This window comes from Hypomesus nipponensis, chromosome 23, assembly GCF_054491055.1.
Source record: "Hypomesus nipponensis isolate SF chromosome 23, ASM5449105v1, whole genome shotgun sequence".
In the NCBI taxonomy this organism is placed as follows: Eukaryota; Metazoa; Chordata; class Actinopteri; order Osmeriformes; family Osmeridae; genus Hypomesus; species Hypomesus nipponensis.
Window position 1 is genome coordinate 1974606 of NC_140383.1, and position 22001 is coordinate 1996606.

A 22001-nucleotide genomic window follows, 5' to 3' on the forward strand; every position below is an offset into this window, starting at 1 on the left:
CCCTCGTGTCCCTCTCCCCTCCGTGCCCTCACCCTGCCCACGGTGTCAACATCCCAACACACGCCGCATCACCATCCTTACGTTCCTCCTCCTCCCTCCCACCCACCCACCCACACCTTTCAACCTCTCCACCAACAACGACAGCAGAACAGGACGCTGACCTCAGCTCAAAAGAACACCGTTTCTTTTCTTCTCTTCTTTTTTCTTTTTTTCTTCTTTCTCCTTTGCAAAGACCCAGCTGACTCTCACGACGCCATCAGCAGAGCATGACCGCTGAAGGCAGGAGGAGCAGGAGGAGGAGCAGGGGTGGATGGCTCAGGGGCGAGGCGTGCGAATGGGCCGGGTGTTTCTTCTGCCGGGGCTTGTTACACAGGTGCTCGCTGCAGCAGCTGATGCACACCGAGTTGAGCTTCCCGGTGCAGAACTGCTGGTAGCCGGAGGAGGCTAGGAGACAGGCGGCGGAGGCCGCGCACGACTTGCGGTAGTAAACCCCTGGGGAGAGGACAGACAGAGGGGCTGTTAGACCAGACCTGAGGAGGGCTGTTAGACCAGACCTGAGGAGGGCTGTTAGACCAGACCTGAGGAGGGTGTTAGACCAGACCTGCGGAGGGTGTTAGACCAGACCTGAGGAGGGCTGTTAGACCAGACCTGAGGAGGGTGTTAGACCAGACCTGCGGAGGGTGTTAGACCAGACCTGAGGAGGGCTGTTACACCAGACCTGAGGAGGGTGTAGATTCATTAAACATCTCAGTTTGATAACATTGTTCAGTTTGATTTGGGATGATGAAACCTGATTTCCCCTGATGGAGAGTCAAGGAGGTGTTCCGTCTTTCCAACATCACTATTTAGCAGACTGTATGTTGACTGTTATTCTTTTCCACTCTTTGATCTTCTTGAGTGTTTCGTTTGAAAAAATGTATCAACATTTGAGACAGTAAATAACTCAGAACCTGTGACTCATTGTGGTTGTGTACCAAGAACTACTGTTAAGATAATTTCTTTATCAAGTAATGCACAGAGTCGTCTGATTCAAAGAAAGTACAATAGTTTAAAGCTTGCCAGCAAGGATACAAAGTCTGATCGCAATACAAAGTTTGTCTAGTTCACAAATTGTCATAAGAAAATGTCATTGAAAGAAGTCCCCAACTTTGCATACCAGCTGTCAATATGATCTATCCCAGAGACAGAGAGGCTTGACCATGTCATTATTTATTGCACCTCTAGTATGATAATGGTCAGCCTTGGTCGGTTTATGTAGGCTTAGTGTGTCATTTATAGGTCATGTGAGGAGGGGGTTCTCAGCTGGCAAGGATTGCTAGCACCAGTATTTTCAGGATATAATGTTCCATTCTAAATTTCTTCGACAACTACCAAAACAATATTTTCAGCGTCAAGATCACTTGTGACTACAAAGGCACATGAGAGCCATTCCCAAGGTGCAGCCTAAATAATCCACGGTACTGTAGTTGTATAAGAACACAATTTTTGTGTGATTTGAATCAGATGTTAATGTGAACCTTGTTCCACAGTCATCCTCCGAGCAGCTAACCTTTAGCTTCCATCTGTCCTCTTCTCTACAAAGAAACCCAATTAGCAGAGATGAAGACTGGAACATTACACGCTGCACACAGACACTACTCTTTTATCAAAGGCACAACACTAATGACCTCTACAACTGTGTTACATTAGTCATATCTCCAGGACAGAGCGCGGAGCAGAAGCAAAGATTTCATAGAAAGGAGTGCGGAATATGAACAAGCAAATCACATTACCATGGGTTTTTTCTTCTTCCATGGCAGCTAACTCACATGTCCTAATGCACAGTGCTCAGCATTGAGTCTGAGGGAACGTGCTGAAGGCTACCTAATCGCTGAAAAGCTCATTATGTCCTCTGCTTGAGATTAATTGTATTTTATGAAAATGCAAAAGAAAAAAAACAAGCAGGAAAAGATTTGCTGTAGACTTGTGGTTAGTGGACAGTAAGAAACAGGAAATGACTCAGCACAGCGCACTTCAGCAGGCTGACTGTGAATGAGACTGGGGAGTCTGACGGTTGCCCCCTGAGAACGGTTTACGTTTAGTTATGAATATGATTACATTTTTTACGATAATTTCAGACAGCGTGCGTGGTTGCCTGTCGTACCTTAGCACATTTATATTTTATTTATATTTTTATATCAATATATTGGGGGGGATGTGTCGATAATGTAAGTATATATATTATATTTATAATAATATATATATTATATATTATGATTCCCTGAGTAAGTACAGGCTGCAGACAAACCAGCAGATCAAAAGCAAGTTAACTGTGGGAACATCTACATTTGTTCCTCTTCCTCTCTTCCACCTCTCTAACACCGTCTTCCAGGGCTTTCTAACAATCAGCAGCGTTGGACGTACAATTCCTTGTTTTTTGTTGGTATGTGTATAAAGAGGTAAAGCAGAGGAAGAGGACAGCCTAACTCCGCCATGTCACAAAAGCTGCAGATGGTTCAAACCTGACTCATGTTCTGTTCAAACCATCAACAGAAGCAGTGGCTGCCAGACTTCCATGGGGGCCGATGGCCTTGAAAGCTGGGGAGAACCTTTCTGTCTGTGCCATGAAGGAGCAAACAAGCCAATTACTGTGTGTGTTCCTGTGTGTTAAAATGCAGGTCTAGACTGGTTGTTTGGTATTGACAATACAGTGTAATCGACAAACTAGAAACTAGATTCTGGGTTGTGACTGACTGATATAAATAAGATGATAAGATTATCCTTTTAAGGAGTCAGGCGGATTTGCATTTCAGAATCTGAATCTGAATTTTAATCAGATTTTGGTGCAATATGTTAGAAAAGTTAAAGATGTAACTGTTGTCCTGCAATAAGAATGATTCTGTGTTCAGCATTCCTTGTAGAGAGCCCTATCCCAACATGAATTCTGGGTAACACCAGGCTTCTGTAAACAAACCTAGGCTGACCATTATCTTACTAGAGGTGCAATAAATGTGTTTAACCATATCTGTGCTGAGTGAATCATATGGTCAAGCCTAGGGTCAGAGAACTCTGTAAGTTTCCACGTGCACGAGCACTCTGTCTCTGGGATCGATCATATTGACAGCTGATATGCAGGGGAGGAGACTTCTCACCAATAAATAGTCTTACCTGAATACTTGTGAACCAGACAAACTTGTAGCACAATGGCGTGTGATGTTTTTGTCTCCTTGCGGCCGCAAGCAATAAAGCTTTCTTAACTTGTTCACCGACTGACTGTGCATGCTTGATAGATTAATATTTCTGACACAATACTTCTCTGAAAGCTACCTACATGTACAAATGAACCAGTATAGAAAAGCAAGGGTATTGCTGGTCAATGAGAGGAAAAACAACTAAACATAGAACTCATTCTGTTCCAGTCAGACCTCCAGATATCATCAACTGGCTTGAAGGAGCATATAATAACAGCCTGTGTGTAATGTGTTTGATTTCAACACAGATCCCCCACATCCACATTGTCACAAAACAGCAAACATGCTTTCAAACATCACCCCCCCCCCCCCCCATCAAGCTATAAACTCCCTGTCCTTCAAGTACAAACCACTCCTACACAGTCACACCCTGTGTCCACCCGGACTCCTCTGACCTCCTTCAGGTTCACCTGGCTGTTGCTCCACTGGCCTCATCACCCCAGCAGTAGCCCAGCTCAGTGCACAGTCTTCTGGGGCCGACAGCTACTCAGCACCCACCCTCAAAACCCTCTAAGACACATGCTGTTTGTGACTCTTGGATGGTCTTCAAAGCCTAGTTTATGCTCTCAGCATTTCATATGCAGCTACATTTTGGTTTAAAGTCATGTCCTGAATTTAATTGGCTTTTCTGTATATGTGTGTTCCAAACTAATATACTGTGATAATTCTATTATTGACGTGTTTAAGATGAGGGTTGAGAGTTTAGGGTTGGCAGCCTACTGTAAATGGGTCTCTAATCCAAAACAAATTCTGTCTGTATGCACAGTTCCACACACAGACTCCTAAACTTGCTCCTGCCCTGCATCTCACACCTGTCCTCCCCACACCTCCAGCGTTCAGGAAAGACTTCCTGTTTAGAGAACATTTCCTCTCACTGTCATAGCTGCTCTCCAGAAGAACTCTGAGAGCTGAGGTGTTGACATGTGCCAGTCTAATCAGAGCTCTTTGTCCCTGTCTTTGTCATTGCAGTGGCATTGTGAGAGGAGTAACACAATCGCTCCGAGTGCAAAGCCTCCAACAAAGTCAAGGCAAAGACGAGTCAAGTCATCCTGTTTGTTTTCTGAAATCTTAACGACCGAGTAAATCACACCGGGGCCCTAGCAGTCGAATTGGATCGATGCCTCGAAAATTACAAGGTTTAAAAACCATGCTTTATGACAGTTTTGGCTAATTTCATAATAGGATTCATCACATTCATATGCACCTACCGCCACAGGCACCATTACTTATCATTGCGATTCGAGGCACAGCACATAAACATGTTTATGTATAATTCATCCCGATTGTGTTCTATACCTCCGTTAATGCGGCTGCTCTTCCAAATGTATTGTATGATAGGCAGGGCTTTGAGCTGCCAAAATCATTGCAACAAATGTAAGACGGAAAGACATGAGGCTCTAACAAGTACAACAAACATTCAGACCATCTGCAGAACGTGTTTTCTTTTCAAATATTCATCAATCTGGTCAAAATGATCATGTCCAGGTATTTTACAGGGGCAAAGAGAGGCAAGGAATTCAAATGATTGTGCAGAGGCTGTGAACACACACGCCTCCCAAGACTGTAATGAGAATCGCTATGGTTGGCCGCACAAAAAGCCGTGTGGTCAAACATCTCAGGAGCCTTGTGTGTGTGTTTGATTTCACTTGTAAATGAGGGGCCTGCTGTGCAGTCAGAAAAGAAGGCAGAAACTTCTAGAAGTCCTTGGAGAAAAGTACAGGTACCTGAAACACTACTAAGATCGAGAGTCATTCAGTCCTTCAGCCAGCCAATCAGCCAGCCAATCAGCCAGCCAATCAGTCGGCCACTCAGCCAGTCAACCAATCAGCCAGCCAGCCATTCAGACAAAGCTCCTCTATGGCTTGAATAAAGTGCACATCAGAACAGAAACAATCAATATTTCATAGCTACAGTTACAGTCATGTCTGGGCCTGTGAGGAGATATCCTTAAGTGGATGATGGACCACATGCTGTGGTCAGTCTAAACAAACACTCTCACTAAGGCAACCCGTATATTTTCACTCTGAAAAGCTCACAATTTCGTTTATGTAAAACCTGCCAAAGCACTAAAACCAGATGACATTATTTTTACGAGTGTTCATAAAGATGTCATTCACATAGCCTTTTAATGGTATCCACATGAACGCCACTTCGGTCGTAAAACCCCAGTCCAGGATTTTCCATAAACTATCAGCAGTTACAAGGCAGTTTCATAATGAACTAGAGACCATGGAACTCATGAAGCTCCAATAGACACATGCCTTGATTGGCTACTGCTGAATAATGCCTCTGAATGGACATGAGACTGAGAAACAACTTGATTTTTTAAATATTTGTATTTAGGTGGGAAAGCACAGAGCGCTGTTCAGAGATAATGATATCTTCTCCTTTATCTCTAGGCCCTATTTATAATTCCAATACCAAAACAAATTCTGATCTCCCTGCCTTTTAATAAAAACCTCCCATGTCAAGTACAGCTCGAGAAAATTATTTGGGGAACATTTACAGTGATAAGAAATAATAGCGTAAACCCAAATCAACATCTGGACCACAAAATACTACCACGAGTATGACCAAATACTACCACCAGTATGACCAAATACTACCACCAGTATGACCAAATACTACCACCAGTATGACCAAATACTACCACCAGTATAACCTAATATTACCACCAGTATGACCAAATACTACCACCAGTATAACCTGATATGACCACCAGTATGACCAAATACTACCACCAGTATAACCTGATATTACCACCAGTATGACCAAATACTACCACCAGTATAACCTGATATTACCACCAGTATGACCAAATACTACCACCAGTATAACCTGATATTACCACCAGTATGACCAAATACTACCACCAGTGTAAACAAATTCTACCAAGAGTTTTAGCAATAGGATCTCTAAGTTCTAGCTCCAATCCTAAATCCACAAACACAGGCTGATGAAAAAGATTCTACCTTCAAACCCCTGTCACCAAGGACCAGAGAACAGCTGTTTACCATCACCAGAGTGGGTAACTGTTTATCCCAGGTGAGATGGCAACCAGGTGAACTGTACATGCTGAATAAGATGGTACCTGTCAAACTATTCAGAATATGAGTCAGAATATTTGAATGTTCCTCACAGGTCTCGTACGTAAAATATCAGATAGTTTGCGATTGAATAATAATACAATTCGTTAATTTCATTTGTGACCCAGGAGAAAATAATCAGCTTCTTTATACAGTACCAGTCAAAAGTTTGGAGACATTTTCCCAAACTTTTGACTGGTACTATACATAGCAGAATATAGAACTTCTTCAATTTACTTAGCAGCACATTTACTTCAAACACCCAACACGGAACATCTAACAAAGTTAGATTCAACTAATCTATCTTTCATACATATTTATGGTGCAGTAGATTTACAATCCTCAGTGGAAATGCCATGTGCATCTTAAATTAAAGTAGTGGTTGATCAAAAGTGACACAGATTGGAAACATGACTGCCATAACTTTTAATTAATGTAGACAAGATGCTTGGGTGGAATTTACTTCATACATAAAACAAGAATTTCATTTTGCTATTAAGACTACTCAACTAAAACGTAAAATATGTTTTTTTGCTTAAACATGTGCTGAGTAAAACCATTATGAATGTCCTCCACAAGGACACAGGACTTGAAATCTCAGAGAAGCCAAATGACCACAGGGATGACTTCGAGAATCATTTCAAGTCTTAAGATAGACATAGACTGTGAATGTAACCCACTGTGACTAACTACATCATAATTTCCTCCTTGCTGATACAGTAAATTAACTTTCATGAATAGTAATGCCTCATTTAGATAAGCAGCAAAATGGAACAATTTAGCTGAGGCCCGACCATGCTCTGGCCTGATGTGTAATGTTCTCTTAACTTCAGCAAGAGTAGTCAAACACCAAATAGGATGTGGAAAGGAGTTTTTAAGGCGACATGAGGTAACGAGTAACGAGATGAGGTTGCTAGTTTGAAACCCAACCAGGCCCTCTCAAGAGGGAAAGTGTTATGCAACTTGAAAGAAACATTTCTTGTTAAAGATGCTTGTTAGCCTCCTACCTTGGTGCCTCTGAATATGATGTTCAGTCCCCAAACAACCTCCACGGACCCGACTACAGTTGGGCCTTGAATATGTGAAGGCCCATGATACCGTAAACTACATGTCCACAAACTTCCTTTACATATTTGTATTGCTTATTGTACACACAAGGGCACAAGGAGCTTATACACAATATATAAGTTAATATACATATAAACCAATCTTTCCAAACAGCAGCATTGTATCTTCTATCCGCTGATGGGCTGGTATTTATAGAACACTCCTACTTGTTCCACCTGTGAAGAGAATCATTACATTTATTTGTCTTGTCATCGCGCAAGAGAGTTGACGCCCCTGCCTTTCCGATTAAACATTAACGAGCGATGTCACCTCCTCGTAATGACAGGCGTTCTGGCTCAGATAAGAAAGAGCTGTGAGCAAAGGCTTCTTTTAATCTCCATGTCACAAGACATTTAGTATAATGAGATGGAAGAAGCGTGGCTCTCTTTTAGTCTCTATGACGGGAGCTATCTGACATGCTTGTCGTAACTAACTGTTATGTCGAATCATGTCATGTCAGGTTTGAGAGTCTAGATTCAGCTGATTAATATTCATTCATGGACCTAATTGAACTCAACGTTTCAAAGGAGGAGTTTCAGACACCCGGCCGAAGCAGATAGCTCTACATCTGTTGTTGAACAGCAAGCAGTGAACGCGTCTCTACATGTGAGCCGTTTAGGTTGTAAATTACGTATTAATCCTTTTATCAACATCAGCTGGATAAACACATCTTGGGTGATTACATCAGGCTATTTGCTGGCTCTGGGAAATGGCTTCCACAAATAAGGATGGCAGAGCTCTATGTTCTTAATGATAGTCCGCCTACAACGGGGGCCGAGAGGCAATTCCTCAGCGAGAGCCCTCGAGTACCTCACACTGTTAGAGTGGATCGCTTCACCCCAAAAAAAGCCACCAATTCAGATGAACGGTGTCCACAGCAATCACCCCTGCGGAGAGATTGTGGATGAAGCGCGCCACTTGAAGGCGCCAAGTGAAGCCACACACCCCTGTCATTTCTCAAGATGTAATCAAAGGGAGACGGTGATGATGATGGAAGGATGAGGAGATGAAGGAGGAGCCGGCGCCGGCGTCCTCCGGAGCGAGGTGGACTGAACAATACCCCTCTCCTTTAAATGCAGAACGTGGTTCTTCTAAGCCAGGTGATGGTTCCTACCACATTCCTCCTTCCTTTTCAATGTTCTGCCAGCCACTCTGCTGGACACTGTTATTAATGTGAATAGCAAGTGACACGTGGAACACTTGGCGGGAGGTCTACATGCCTAATCCTTGTGTGGAGACATCCAAACAGAGGGCGATACACTTCACAACTCCTTTATATTCATCACATCTCGGCATGAAACGGCATGTACAATCATGGGCTCAGAGCAGCGAGCACGGGGCAGGCGCAGCTGAGGAAATCAAACAGACTTCCACTGGGTTGTTAATAAATGTGGTCCCAGTCGGTGAGATCCTGACACAATGGCTAATTTGCTTCTTACGTTTCAAACGTAAGTAAGATTACATCCGGCCAGAGGAACTGCCCGCTCTCTATGTACTGCATGTCCAGTGGAGTATGATGATGTAGTCTGAGGAGAAGCCCGGACTCATGGGCATTCGTGTGAAAATATTCGTATTAAAAACGGAAACCCTCTAAGGTGCAATGTTCTTGGTCTTTGGCTCCTGAAGCGCATGTTGTACGTTCAAAGAGCAGGTTATTACTTTTGTTCATCTGGGGAAAACAAAAATGGCTTCTGACAAAATTACCCAATTTCAAGGAGCACGATAAGAATGCCGGCCCAGGGGCAGAGCAGAGGCTGACCGGTTATGACAGGTTATGACCGGTTATGACCGGTTATGAGTCACAGGAAACAGACGGATCAAACAAGGAAACAAGGATGAGAAGGATGCTGGAGAGAAGATCTGAACCACAACACTCAGGGGTGACAGGCGGAGCTGTGATCCCACCAAAAAACTCCTCTGATGGGTTTCAAAAAAGATGTTTTCAGAACTGCTTAAAGCCTGCTTGGGTGTTAGGGGTTAGGTAGTCTGTACTACAATGGAGATGAACGCATATCTAGTGCTTATTCAGCCTTACACAACATGGAGATACAATTCCTCAATACAAACAGTACATTTGTTCCTCAGTGTCACAGCTTAACTAATCAAAAACACGCTGCACGAACATCTAGACAATAAGACATAGTTTACTATGACCTTTTCTGCTATTCTGTTGAAATCTGTAAAGTTTAGTTTTTTAATGAAACACAAAGGCTGGCTTGCAGAAATGTATGGAAACGGTTTATATTCACAGCCCTCACAATGGTTGGAAATGTTGATTAATAAAAGCCTCCAGGCTTTAGCGCTGTCATTAAAAACCAGGGGCTAACCAGGGATCCATATATGCTCCAACAGCATCTGATCAGTGAAACTAGACTACTAGTGGAGTTTAGCTGGCAGCAAGCTCATGGTCCATGGAAACAGATCAGTTCTTTGATGTGCATTTATGCATGCTGGCGTTTTTGCACGGCCAGAGCATTTTCACATGCATTGATGTACATTATTTTTGCCCAAAAAAGACCATTTGTGGGAAGACACATCAGCAGGTTCACTCACTCAAAATATTTGTTAATTGTAAAATGAACATGTTAATTCATAATATAAAAAGTGTGGCCTTACTACCTCAAGCAAATTTGATATTCAATATTTCCTTTATAAAGTGTAGAGGTTAAATATGCGATTCATATTGCAAGATAGATTAAACAGTTATTCCGATTTGCCGCTGGGTTATGAAAGGGAGGAAGCGAGCTTAATTATCCCACTATAAATGTAGAATTCTCACAAAGCTGGGCGAGTTTGTGCACCACACCTGAATGCAAAGCAGCATGATTGACACACAACACAAAGGTCTCACCGTCCTCCTTCACTAGAACCTCCATCTGGCACATGTTCTGCACGTTGACTGTGCAGTTCACGATGAACTCTGGTGTGGAGCACTCGTTCTGGGTTACCTCCTCGCACTGGTAACACTGGATCTGCAGAGCCATGCCTGGGGTCAGCAAGAGGAGAGGCATCAGCGAGCTCAGCTACACACTGCAGTAGCTGCACGTTGTAGAACAATAACAAACATGTAATATACAAGAAAATAGAACGCTCGTGGTACGTGCAAGAATCAAACTGAATCAACCAACAATTCAGAAAGATTAAAGAAACGATCCAACTGATGCTTTTTGAAATGTAAAACTCAGCAACTTGCTTCCTCAGCAGTTAAAATGAAAAGACACAGTTGCTAAATAATTTACTAATATTTCAGACCTTTAAAAAGTTGGGAGTTTGACCTGGATGTGGACTGAAGAGTGCGGATATTCTCAAGATAGCTTAATAACGCATGCTTGGCCAAACTCAAGTCACCGCAACCTACCTGACGAACGTGAAGGTTCAGTATAAAGCCGTCAAAGATTGTGTAAAGAACAAAAGTAGCCTATGCACTTTAAGGGGTTTAATATCGGCCAAACAATCAAAACTATTCCCCTGTCTTTAAAAGAAGAGGGGTAAACTGTAGCCTATTAACATTAACTAAATATGCTGGAATTACACTTTCTTTGACTTAGGACAGTGGAGTAATAGCTTTAATCCTGAATCCAACCACTGTTAGCCTACTTGCCGATTATACATTTGACAGGACAAAAATCCAAGGCTTCTCAAAATCGCATACGTCAACATAACATGGCAGAGTAGCCTAGCTTTAAAAAACCATAAAGTAATGATGTCTTCACATTTATGTGAGGATGTTCACTTCAACTGCTGCTTTATAATAGAGGTAGCTCCGTTGCGTTAAGTGTGTCTAACAAATCACATCCTCACCCTTTATTACCTAATTTCTAATATTGTCATTGCGCTTCTCGCTGCTTCCATTGACCCGTTACATTAACATCACTATCATAACAGGTGTCACAAACCATCCCAATTAGTTGAATGAGGAAAAAGTTTCGGATTTCTGAAATTTTGAAAACGAATCAGGTGCACCAGTTCTCTTCAAAATGCAATGCCTTCTTCTTAGCCTGCATCAGGTAAAACAGACTGTCTTGCTGTCATCGAATCATTTGCTAATAATAAGATTTGTTTTATTTCACCGGACCCTGCGTAAACCCGGTCTCAACCCAGTTGAGAATAAAACATATATTACGTATGGCACTGTCCACCTAAATGTCAACTACACGTTGCCTTCTTCACTATAGCCTATATAGCATATTTCCTACTGTCGACATGTAATCTTAACAGCCTACGTTAAAACTATCACACGGACATCTATTTGCATAATAACATAACATATTAATTAACATACCTGACTTGAATATAAACCAGAACAAAGTTGTTAAAGTAAACAGCCACATCCTCTACTTGTTACCGTTGGAGATTTAACCATTAGACCTTGCTTTTCGAGGAAGATAGAATCCTTCGAACGATCAGACGCCCGCGCATGGCACAGCCTTCACGTCCCGCGCCGCTCTCACCTTTACTTCAGCAGCAGTCGGGCTGCGCGTGGAGGGGGATAAGTGGGATGGTGGGGGTGACGACGCTGTGTACCATGTGACGCTCCTGTTTAATCAAAGAATAGTAGCATGTTTGACATTACAGTGACCATGTAGTCAGTGGAGTGAATGGCTTGATGACTTGCGCAAATCAATGTCTGTGATGTTACGAAGATTTACAATTTTCCTATATTGACTTTTTTAGGGTGTGTCTTTTACATTTTAATCGTAGCCAAATGTATTCTCCTCAAAGAATGTAAATATCGTGTAGCCAAATCCCGCCCAAAATTCCAACTCGGGTTTGTTTTCTTCATTAAAAGCTCTCAGGGGTAGCAAGTGCACGTGGAAGCAGATACATGCCCTCGTGGTCCCTGTGTTAATGCAGGAACGACCCACAGACGTGCCATTATCACTATCTGGTCAGCATGGAAGTGTCTCTGACACGGAGCCCTATCCTCAAACTCCAGTCCTGGTTCATTCTAGAATGGCTTATAGCCTGGCGTTCCACTGGCTGTGAGATTCCAACCTGAGCTGTGATTTCCTTTGAAACAGACCATAATACCCTGTCTCTAACACACCACAGAGCCACCCTACATCACTTACTGCCTCCAGGCTCATTTGTACAACATGCCTGTAGCAAGTTCTATGTACCGTAAAGCCATGGTATGGCATACAGCCACCTAACAGAATGATCAAATTCCACCAACAAAAGTAAAGAGTCACCACTCAAAATTGACAAGATCTGACCCTGATCCTGAGTATAGATGCTTTTTAAATTGAAAGATGTTGTATTAAAGTAGCTATGTCATCTTTTAATCATGAGATACCCCTTAAAACATACATGAGACATCCATTTGATCTGAGCACTCCAGCAAGCCTGAAAGAGGAGACAGGATCAGGGGCTGTCAGTGAGCCACTCCTGACTTACTGAGTTAATTAGCTTTATTTATACTTGGATAATCACCCATCAAGAGACACTTTAATTGTTATGAATCCCCTGCTTCGACAGAGCTCAAAATCAGTTAATTGTCTTACTCAGTGAGTCATAACAAGAGAGGAAGTATTTCACAGGTTGAAGAGACTTCTGTCACGATGTTTGGCAGCACGCCAGCAGAGGCTATAGTTTGAGGAGTTGCTTTGGTGAATATATCTAGTTGCCCGAGTCTTTATGACTTTATGTTGGCTACAAATCAAAACACTTGAGGCTTCAGTTCAACTGCATATGTAACGAGAAACATTCTCTTCTAAGTGAAAGGGTTTGTGTTTGACATAAGAGCTGTTATTGATATTCGTTACATCAGAACTGAAAATCATGTAAGGTGTTTTTAGGATGGTGCTTAACTTCAGTCCCTGGTGATTTATTTATTATCTCTGATCACTGATATTCATGCAGCAGATCATCCAGGGAGACCATACAGGAGACAGCACTGTGGTGGCGATTCTCCCGTAACACAGCAACACATAATTGATTGGCAGAGAAGGTTCCATCAGGAAACAGGTCATCTGAGGTGAATCCCTACGCAGCAAGGACCCCAGGACTGCAGACCAACACGTTCAGGCATTGCTTGCTGCTCCTACACAAAGCATTTACTCTGGGTGGAAAGTCCTACACAAGCACTAATGTCAGAGGCTGCAGGCTGGGTCACAAAGGTTTTCCAGAGATATATCACAGCATAGATTTCCGAATAAAACCCATAGAAAACCAGCAGGATATTTTGAATGAGTTTTGTGCTTTCTTGAGGGCACAGTAACTGATGCTGCACTGCCTGAATAGAACAGTATATATCGATGACAGCAGAGAAAAACAACAGCAAAGTACTCCGTCTTAGATAAAAACAAAAGCTGTTTCGTGTTAGAAACGGGACTTGTGGTGAGTATTTATGTTCTGCTGAATCAAGACCTATTCATCAAAGAGAGGCCATATGTCACAGTGACTAAGAATCAGGGCCTGAGTAATTTTCCCTGACAGCTTTCGGTGCTCAAGGTTAAAGAAACCTTTATTTTTCTGTGTTTTTCGTTATTGGCCCGGTGACTACAATCTAAAACTGAGGCAGGGAGGAGTTCCAAAATCAGCTATCTTCCTGTACCTGTCCGATAAGCACATACAAGAAACAGAAACTATAAATAATGTCTAGACAATGGAGAGATAGGCCAGGCAGAATACAACATAACAAGTCAACTTAAGAACTAAGGTAGTTTATTTCACCCTGATATCTTTGCATAGAACAGATAATATGTAATGTAAAATACAAATTCTGAATTCATACTGTTAAAATAAGACAAATTACAGGAACACAAGACCATAACTGTCATTGATCTCTACAAAAATGTGGGATAGTGATTTTAGGTGGGAGGATTTTAGTTAGGAGGTTAGGTTTAAGTTCTCCTACACGTCTGTACAGCATACAGATCTGAGGAACAAGACAAATACATGAAAGAAAAATGTAATACTCCTTTGAAACTGACTCCTTAAATATGAATTAGAGTCCATGCTTTTTCAGCCTGTACCAGATGGCTTGAACACCTTAGTTAGTCACATGAGGCTAGTATAATTTATACACAAATATTGCTATAGTTTTCTTTTTTCCATAAAACATAAACAGTTACAGATTATTTGTATACAGTTACAGATTATTTGTATACAGTTACAGATTATTTGTATACAGGTAAGTGTATGTTCTACTACTGCTGATATATACAAGGGAGAAGACAGACATGTACTGTTGGTGTGTACTGTGTGCTTCGGACAACATTGGATCTGTTGCACCAATTTATCTTGAAGGCAAATTACATATATTATTTTCTCTGCTTAATTTATTTTCACTAATTATTTAAGATGTTCAATTTAGTATGCAACTAGGGTAATCGCTGTTGTCTTGAACATTTTTGACATAAAGAATTTGCTAGTGAAGCCCTGAAGCAGTTTTTGGTCAAAGATTTAAATGTGGACAGAAGCTATTTTAATTAAATACATATTTACATATGGGAGTGAAGAAGATTTCTGAGCAGCAGAAGCCAGAACGCATTCATAACACCAAACAGGGCAGTATAAAGAACACAATATACATGTTGGTGTAAAAGTGAGATGTAGTTCTGCGATATGTCTTTTTTTTCGGAAGCACGTAAAGACAGATATAGCAATAAAGAAGCAAAGAAAGGTCTTCATTTTATACACAAATATGTAGTTCAGGTGAACACTGTTGCTTATCAATTCAACATCTACACTTTACAGTTTAAATTAAATATTAGTCTTACCTTCCGACACCAATGGTCTATTCCCTGAGCTCATCAAACAAAGTTGTCTCCTGACAGTGCTTGTATGATATGACTGAGTAGAACCTGTTCACTGAGTTTTCCTGCTTATTATTGTCTGTCACAGGAAGTAAAAAGTGCATGACACATACATTATGATGAGAGTAAACCACAGTGTTAATTGCCTAGTGACATGCAGCTACTGTGATGATTATTGACCATGAATGTTAAATCGATGATGAAGCATGTCATCTGGGGCCAGCACCCTCCAGAGAGAACCCTGGCTCTACTGCTAAAACCTGACAAACTGAAGACAGAGAGAACCCTGGCTCTACTGCTAAAACCTGACAAACTGAAGACATTCAGAGGTTTGTTCAGGTGTGTTAGGGGACACCAGTACTTCAGGAAAATGTGACTCAGATGTGCATGGTGTGTTCAGCGGAGGTTGTTCGTGTGGATGATGTGGATGATGTTCAGACTGTTCCTTGTGGATGATGTTCAGACTGTTCCTTGTGGATGATGTTCAGACTGTTCCTTGTGGATGATGTTCAGACTGATCCTTGTGGATGATGTTCAGACTGTTCCTTGTGGATGATGTTCAGACTGTTCCTTGTGGATGATGTTCAGACTGTTTCTTGTGGATGATGTTCAGACTGTTCCTTGTGGATGATGTTCAGACTGTTCCTTGTGGATGTACACGCTCTTGTCTGACTGGCCAGATCCAGGACTTCAGCGTTTCCTGCTGCAGCTCTCTGTACCTCTCTCCAGCTCGCAGCTCAGTTAGTTGATAATCACTTCTGAAATGGAAAACAATAACATGATGAGATGGGAAGGCACTGGGATGGGGATGGACATCTTTTGTTTAACAGAAGCATACATCTTTGTCATAAATACTATGGTTATTGAGTTAACCTGTATCCAAAACCACATCCACCTATACAAGTAGGCTATACAGTTTAATCTTGTAACTGATTTTAAGTTAATTTGGGAAGAAAGCATCTTTATGTTTTAGCCATATCGAAAATGGTAGCTTAGTTGCAAGTGGGACACATAAGTAGCACATATTATGTTGCTGTGGAGCTGAAATGTACCTAAGCTTCCTAATCAGCATCTAGTACATATCAAGTCAAACTCACAAGCTTCAATTCCTCTTATTAATATGATTCTATGTTCCTGTAAAGGATGTTTTTTTTATGAGGACCCCAAGGTAGTTATTCAAATTACAAACCGTTTTTAAGCTTAATTAAATGCATCATTAGTTTGTTCTGCAAGGAAAACTGAACAACTCTTTAAAAGAAAATGCTAATGGAGTCTTATCAACTATATCAGGAATGAAGAAAAGCAATTTTAGTAAAGGTTGTGCAAATGTAATAGGAAAATAAAATGAAACCATAATAATAAAAACATGGTTTATTAGTCAGAATATCAACCCGTTAGTGACTAGTTGTTCTGGCATCTTGGATGCTTTAAGGAACTGTGTTTGAAGCTGGGCTCAAAGCTCTTATCTTCCTTTGGAAAGAGAGATAGATCAGTATAATGTGACCCTAACCACAGCACACTGACAAACAGTTATCACTAACTATGCTTGCAAGAAAAGTGGTGTAAAAAGAAAACCCCAAGTTAGCAAACTAATATGTAGAATTAGAACAACAGAGTAGGCTAGCAGTAGAACAACATATGTGACATACAAGCTTTAAAAGCAGTATCCTGACTATGCCACAGTAATGTATAATGATATGAGCCCTCAACACATTAGAGTTGGATTTCCTAACACAGACCAACATTTACTGTACACCTTTCGCTAGCAGACAATGTGGTAGTAAAATATCTCAGACAGAAGTCATATTGGCAAAGAAATACAAGCAGTCAGTTTTAACATAATGGGGCAATCTCTCTTGTTGATGTCCCTGTCGAACTGACTCTTACTTCAACCCTCAGGTTGGCTCTCAGGTGATTTACAATGTTCTTCTGTCTGTTACCAATCCTCCAGGGATCAACCAGTGGGAAAATTGGAAGCTGTCCTTGACAAATAGCGTAGAGTGGTGTGGTTGCATTGTGATGAGCTTGATCAATACTCTCATAAAACTGAGACTGCCACAGTTTTCCTTTAACCCATAATAGTCATCTCTACAGGGAACAATGTGGAATTACTTGGAATATTTCACTTTGTTCTAATATTTTTTTAAACATGCAGAGGGAATTTATTTTTGATTCGTCTCACAACCAGAGAATAATTGAGCTCTACTTCCAAGAGAGTAGAAATGTTTCTTGTGTTCCATTCTCTCCCTACAGCACAAGAACACAATGGATCGCTGGATATGAATGGATGGATTATATCTACTACTTAATTATCCTCAGATATTTCCAAATACTTATAGATATTCGCAATTGGGGTAGATTAACACTGACACCTTGTTGTTTGGCGTTTATGAGTCAAGATGCAGTACAGAAAAATTATTTGTGTAAATGATTAGTATAATTGGTAACATTGGTATTCCCAATGCAATGTGGAACTGAAAAATATTGGAATCTTTTTTGCATTTGATATGTTTAATCGTACTTAAATAAATTCAAACCAAATTCTAGAGCTCTCGAGTCTGGTGCGTATCCATTAAAACATCCGGTTTCATTAGTGAATCTGTTTGCAAAAAGCAGACACTTCAATTATCACATATGACTCATGCACTTCAGAATGCTTTTTATGCATGAGCTGCTAATGGATTTTGAGCAAATTTCATATTTTGTATTTAATATTTACATATTAGTTACAAGGCTGGTGACTTACAGAATCCCTAAAGCAGTAAAAGAATGACCAATTGTAAGAAAAACTTATCATTACAACGTTAGAAGGGAAACAACTTTCTTTTTGTCCTTTAGGTGCCTGGAGCTTGAATCAGACATATACCCATTACACACATTACAAGACATTTACATACAATTGACAACAAATAGTACAGTTGGTACAGTATGTGAAGACATGTATACTAAATAAATGACAACAAAATGTTATTGTGTGAAATAGCTTCATAGTTTTATCATATTATCGCCAATTGTAGGTTTATTAACTACCAGCCTCAGACAAATACCTAGTGGCTAGCTCTTGTTTGTTTTCCATGATTGTAGTTTTAGTTCTATCCAGCCGAAGAAAGAGCACCAAGTGGACAAGGTATGTAGTCTGACAAGATCTCATATTGTGCAGCCCTGTTTGTGCGTCTACAAGCTGGGGTAAGTACGGTATTTTGCACGGAAGATGTCTGATTATTGTGTTCACAGTGAACAGTGGAGACCCGTGAATTGCTTCTGAAAATCATTAGGGAAAAGCTTGGTTCTTACAGTTGGCGAGCTGGGGTTGTGCCCTCTCTGGCAGTTGGGTCTGAGTAGGCCTTGTCTTTGTTTTGATATGGCTCATCCTCTTCGGCTCCACTCCACCTAAACAAACAAGGGAACACGTAGGCTCAGTTCAGCTGTATCTTCTGTAGTTGTCCTTGCAATTACTGTACTGTCAGCTCCAGTCCTCCTCACCGCTGAAGATGAGAGAACAGCCAAGAAGAGACGAGGAAGGACAGTTCTATTCTACGTTATAATTCTGTTAACGTTGAACAGGAGACAGGTGTCTCATTCATACATCACAGTTCTGCTTTTTTGTATGTGTTCCAAGAATAACTTCATGGGATATGGATATCTGTGTATTCATCCTTTTGGGGATTCTCAAATTATCACACTATAATTGTTTCCCTGTTAAAGTGACACTGCCTGTTATCTGAAACACCTCAGTCCTCTTGACAGTCAGTAATTGGGAGTTTCCGAGCGATCAATTAGCATACTATCAGCTCAAGACCCTCCCTCTCTGGTATCCAAGAAGCTGTGTAGTGTCGTAACACCGTGCTCTGAACACAGACACATCAATCATTCCAATTATTTTATCAATAATGTATGTTTCAGCCTATTGTGCCTTTGTATTGTGGTGTATTTATATTGGCACCCAGTCCAAGTACAGTACAAGTGTATGGCTTATCTGCTTGACTCATGAATATGACAGACGGTGCCTTCAATATTGAATCCCACGGATAAAATACTGTGCAATGCCAATTCATCTTTTAATGCATTGAACATATTCTTTCTACAGCTCTGGTAACTGGCTTTTACCTGAGGCCAGCCTTGGCAGCTTGCTCTGGGTTTCACACACACTGGCACAGGCCACAACAGGCTCAGACAGGGATTGGACAGGCTGGAGGAAGGTCACAATGGGATAAGGCACTGATTGGACGAGGGTAACAGATGTGTCAGACATGGAGTTTGGCATCCCCAGGAAGTGGTCCTTGGATGGCAGTCTCCATCGGGGTAAAGGGGACGGGGAGATCTCCCCGCTGGAGGAAGCAGGCGCACTGGGAGGGCTGAGGGACGGGTCTGGGGTGGATGCTGACTTGGGAAGGAGGTGCAGGATGGAGGAGAAGAAGGAGGTTGAGTCGGGGAGGGGGATGGTGCCAATGCCGCTGTCCAACGTTCGCATGTCGCGGCCGGAGCCCGAGGCACGAGGAGAACACATGATGGCATCTGGGGAGGGGGGGGAACCGTGGGAGACACAGGGAAGGAAATAACATGGCGTGTTGATACACTGTTATTTCTGAAGGAGGCAGCAACAAGAGATAAACTGAAGTGCATTACTAATACATGAGATGTTATATTACAACTGAAATTATTCTTGTTGAGAAATGTTTTGTTTTTCTGGATGTACAAAATATGCCATCTGTTATTCATGGGCAATGAATAATGATAACGAAACAAATGAATCAAATAATGAACAAATGTCGGCGACACTTGTAATATGTTCAGTATAGCACTTTGTGCCTCATCAACATGAACTGCAATATCAGAGTGCACCATTACCAATTTACTTTTTCTGTCTGGCGAGATTTGATTGTCTCTTTCCTGCATGTCTCCTGTCAGTCCTCCAACATTGTCATTACCGTCAGCCGCATGAGGGATTTTTAAAGCAGCCCCCAGTGTTGACACCACGACACCAAACTGCTTGTGCAGGGAGTTTCACAGCATTAATGCAACAGATGGTCAGGTTGCCTCGTTCAGACTAGGAAACGGTTCTCCATGAACACTAAGCAGATGGATAGCAGTTCAGTACAATCCAATTACAAGTGACTGTGAGGCAAAGTAATGATTCCTCACTAATTAACACGATCCCAGAGAAGAGAACGCTCTCCGCAGACTGTTGGAATCAGACACTTAACGCTACTGTTGTTTATTTTAAAAATGTGCTTTTGTGACAACGTGAGTAATTAAAAACTTCCAATTATTTCCTGTATTGGTTATGTTGTGAGAAGCAAAACTATTACATATTAATTAAATTCACATTAACCTCACATCCAACTACTGAATAGATAATATTCAGGGTATACTGTAGTGTAATTTATAATCTTGATGCCTAAAAATACCTCATAACTATTGTTGTTCCCCAGAAGAAGATACAGACCCACAACATGAAATTACACATGACTTAATCCCCCACCTCTTCCCCATAGGAATCTAACTGTACCCTTCAGCATCCATTACATTTCAATCCCTGTCAGTCCTGCTTACTTCTCCAGCTCTAACAATCACATCCTCTCTCAGGAATCCCCGCTCCTGATTCGTTATCAAATTACAAAGTGTAGAATGTTGGATTGAATCTACCAACATTCTTTTACTTGTTCTTAGCAACAACAACAGCAACAACTAAAAATGTTGACGTATAACAGCTATTATCCCTCCAGTGGACTGGCACAGACTAAGACAGCAAAGACAAAGTTTAGTTGTCATTTAACCATCAAAGCTTTTCCCTTGTTATTATTTCTTAGTGCACCATTTTTAACACAGCCTTTCCAGTTAAGTGCTTCTTATATTTATATATTTACAGTATCAACATACTTGTATTAACGGAAAACAAAACACAGGCTTCTTCAATGGTCTGGATGAAAGAGTTCCTAAAAACAGATGCACTGCTGACAGTTTCACAGATAATTGGTTGTTTTGATTTTGTTCGTTTAAAAAAGATTAATTGCTACTGTTTGAACTGAACACATTCAATGGTCAATTTTGAAAAGCTAAAAACATAAAAATGTAGAAGAAAAAAAATATATCCCATCATACAGAATCTTTTTGTTTTATAGGTAAGATAACAATGAAAGGGCCATTTCATTTCCTACCACCTACAAAAAGGAACACTGAGGGCCAAATGAAAGGGGCAGATTACTAGCGCTATCGGGTGGCTGATCTTAAACTGTTGTATAACAAGGACCTCTGTGACATAGCCACATGTCTGGAGCCAGGCTGCCTATCGATCCGCCTCGACAAGGCCTTGGCCTGGCAGTGGGGGCGGCAGCTTGGTCTGATCTACATCAATGGGCCTAAAGGAATCGAAGAGAGCTCTGCTAACACTTGTACAGTTCAATGCTGACAAACAGACAGACATGCTCCAGAGCTCAATGACAATGTAGTAATCATGGAACAGTCAACAGCCTGTTCTAACCCCACAGGTCTGTACAGCCAGTGTTCTAACCCCACAGGTCTGTACGGCCAGTGTTCTAACCCCACAGGTCTGTACAGCCAGTGTTCTAACCCCACAGGTCTGTACAGCCAGTGTTCTAACCCCACAGGTCTGTACAGCCAGTGTTCTAACCCCACAGGTCTGTACGGCCAGTGTTCTAACCCCACAAGTCTGTGCAGCGGGTTGCAGTGTTGTAAATCATATTTATGCACACAGACAGATGGACGAATATATGTTTTTATAAACAGAAATTGTACCATAGTGCCTTGTACAGTTCTCTCCAACCCTATTCAAAGGAAACGTAAAATAGTTGATGATT

General features: G+C 41.4%; 2 protein-coding genes across 2 annotated transcripts in view; both read right to left on the reverse strand.

The window, feature by feature from the left end:
• Nucleotides 1-240: 240 nt before the first annotated feature.
• LOC146233552 (ly6/PLAUR domain-containing protein 1-like) lies at nt 241-11848 on the reverse strand. The gene is made up of 3 exons (XM_084689531.1): nt 11706-11848; nt 10275-10409; nt 241-492 (listed from the first exon to the last, which is right to left on the reverse strand). Exons 1-3 carry the CDS (start codon nt 11752-11754, stop codon nt 257-259), a joined length of 420 nt encoding a protein of 139 aa, XP_084545657.1. The 5' UTR covers nt 11755-11848; the 3' UTR covers nt 241-256.
• A 2224-nt stretch (nt 11849-14072) lies between these two features.
• LOC146233553 (nck-associated protein 5-like) overlaps nt 14073-22001 on the reverse strand; it is a 31153-nt gene continuing 23224 nt past the window's right edge. The window contains exons 11-13 of the mRNA XM_084688446.1: nt 19291-19698; nt 18478-18573; nt 14073-15941 (exon numbers count right to left, since the gene is read on the reverse strand). Coding sequence (XP_084544572.1) covers nt 15940-15941; nt 18478-18573; nt 19291-19698 — 506 coding nt within the window. The 3' untranslated portion in view covers nt 14073-15939. The remainder of the gene's footprint in view (nt 15942-18477; nt 18574-19290; nt 19699-22001) is intronic.

Bases quoted from the DNA above. Each gene is read 5' to 3' on its own strand.
- LOC146233552 (XM_084689531.1), bottom strand. From the start codon at position 11,754: ATGTGGCTGTTTACTTTAACAACTTTGTTCTGGTTTATATTCAAGTCA. The intron at 10,410-11,705 runs GTATGTTAATTA...TGCTGACCCCAG, and splicing joins CTGGTTTATATTCAAGTCAG to GCATGGCTCTGCAGATCCAG. The intron at 493-10,274 runs GTGAGACCTTTG...TCCTCTCCCCAG, and splicing joins GGTTCTAGTGAAGGAGGACG to GGGTTTACTACCGCAAGTCG.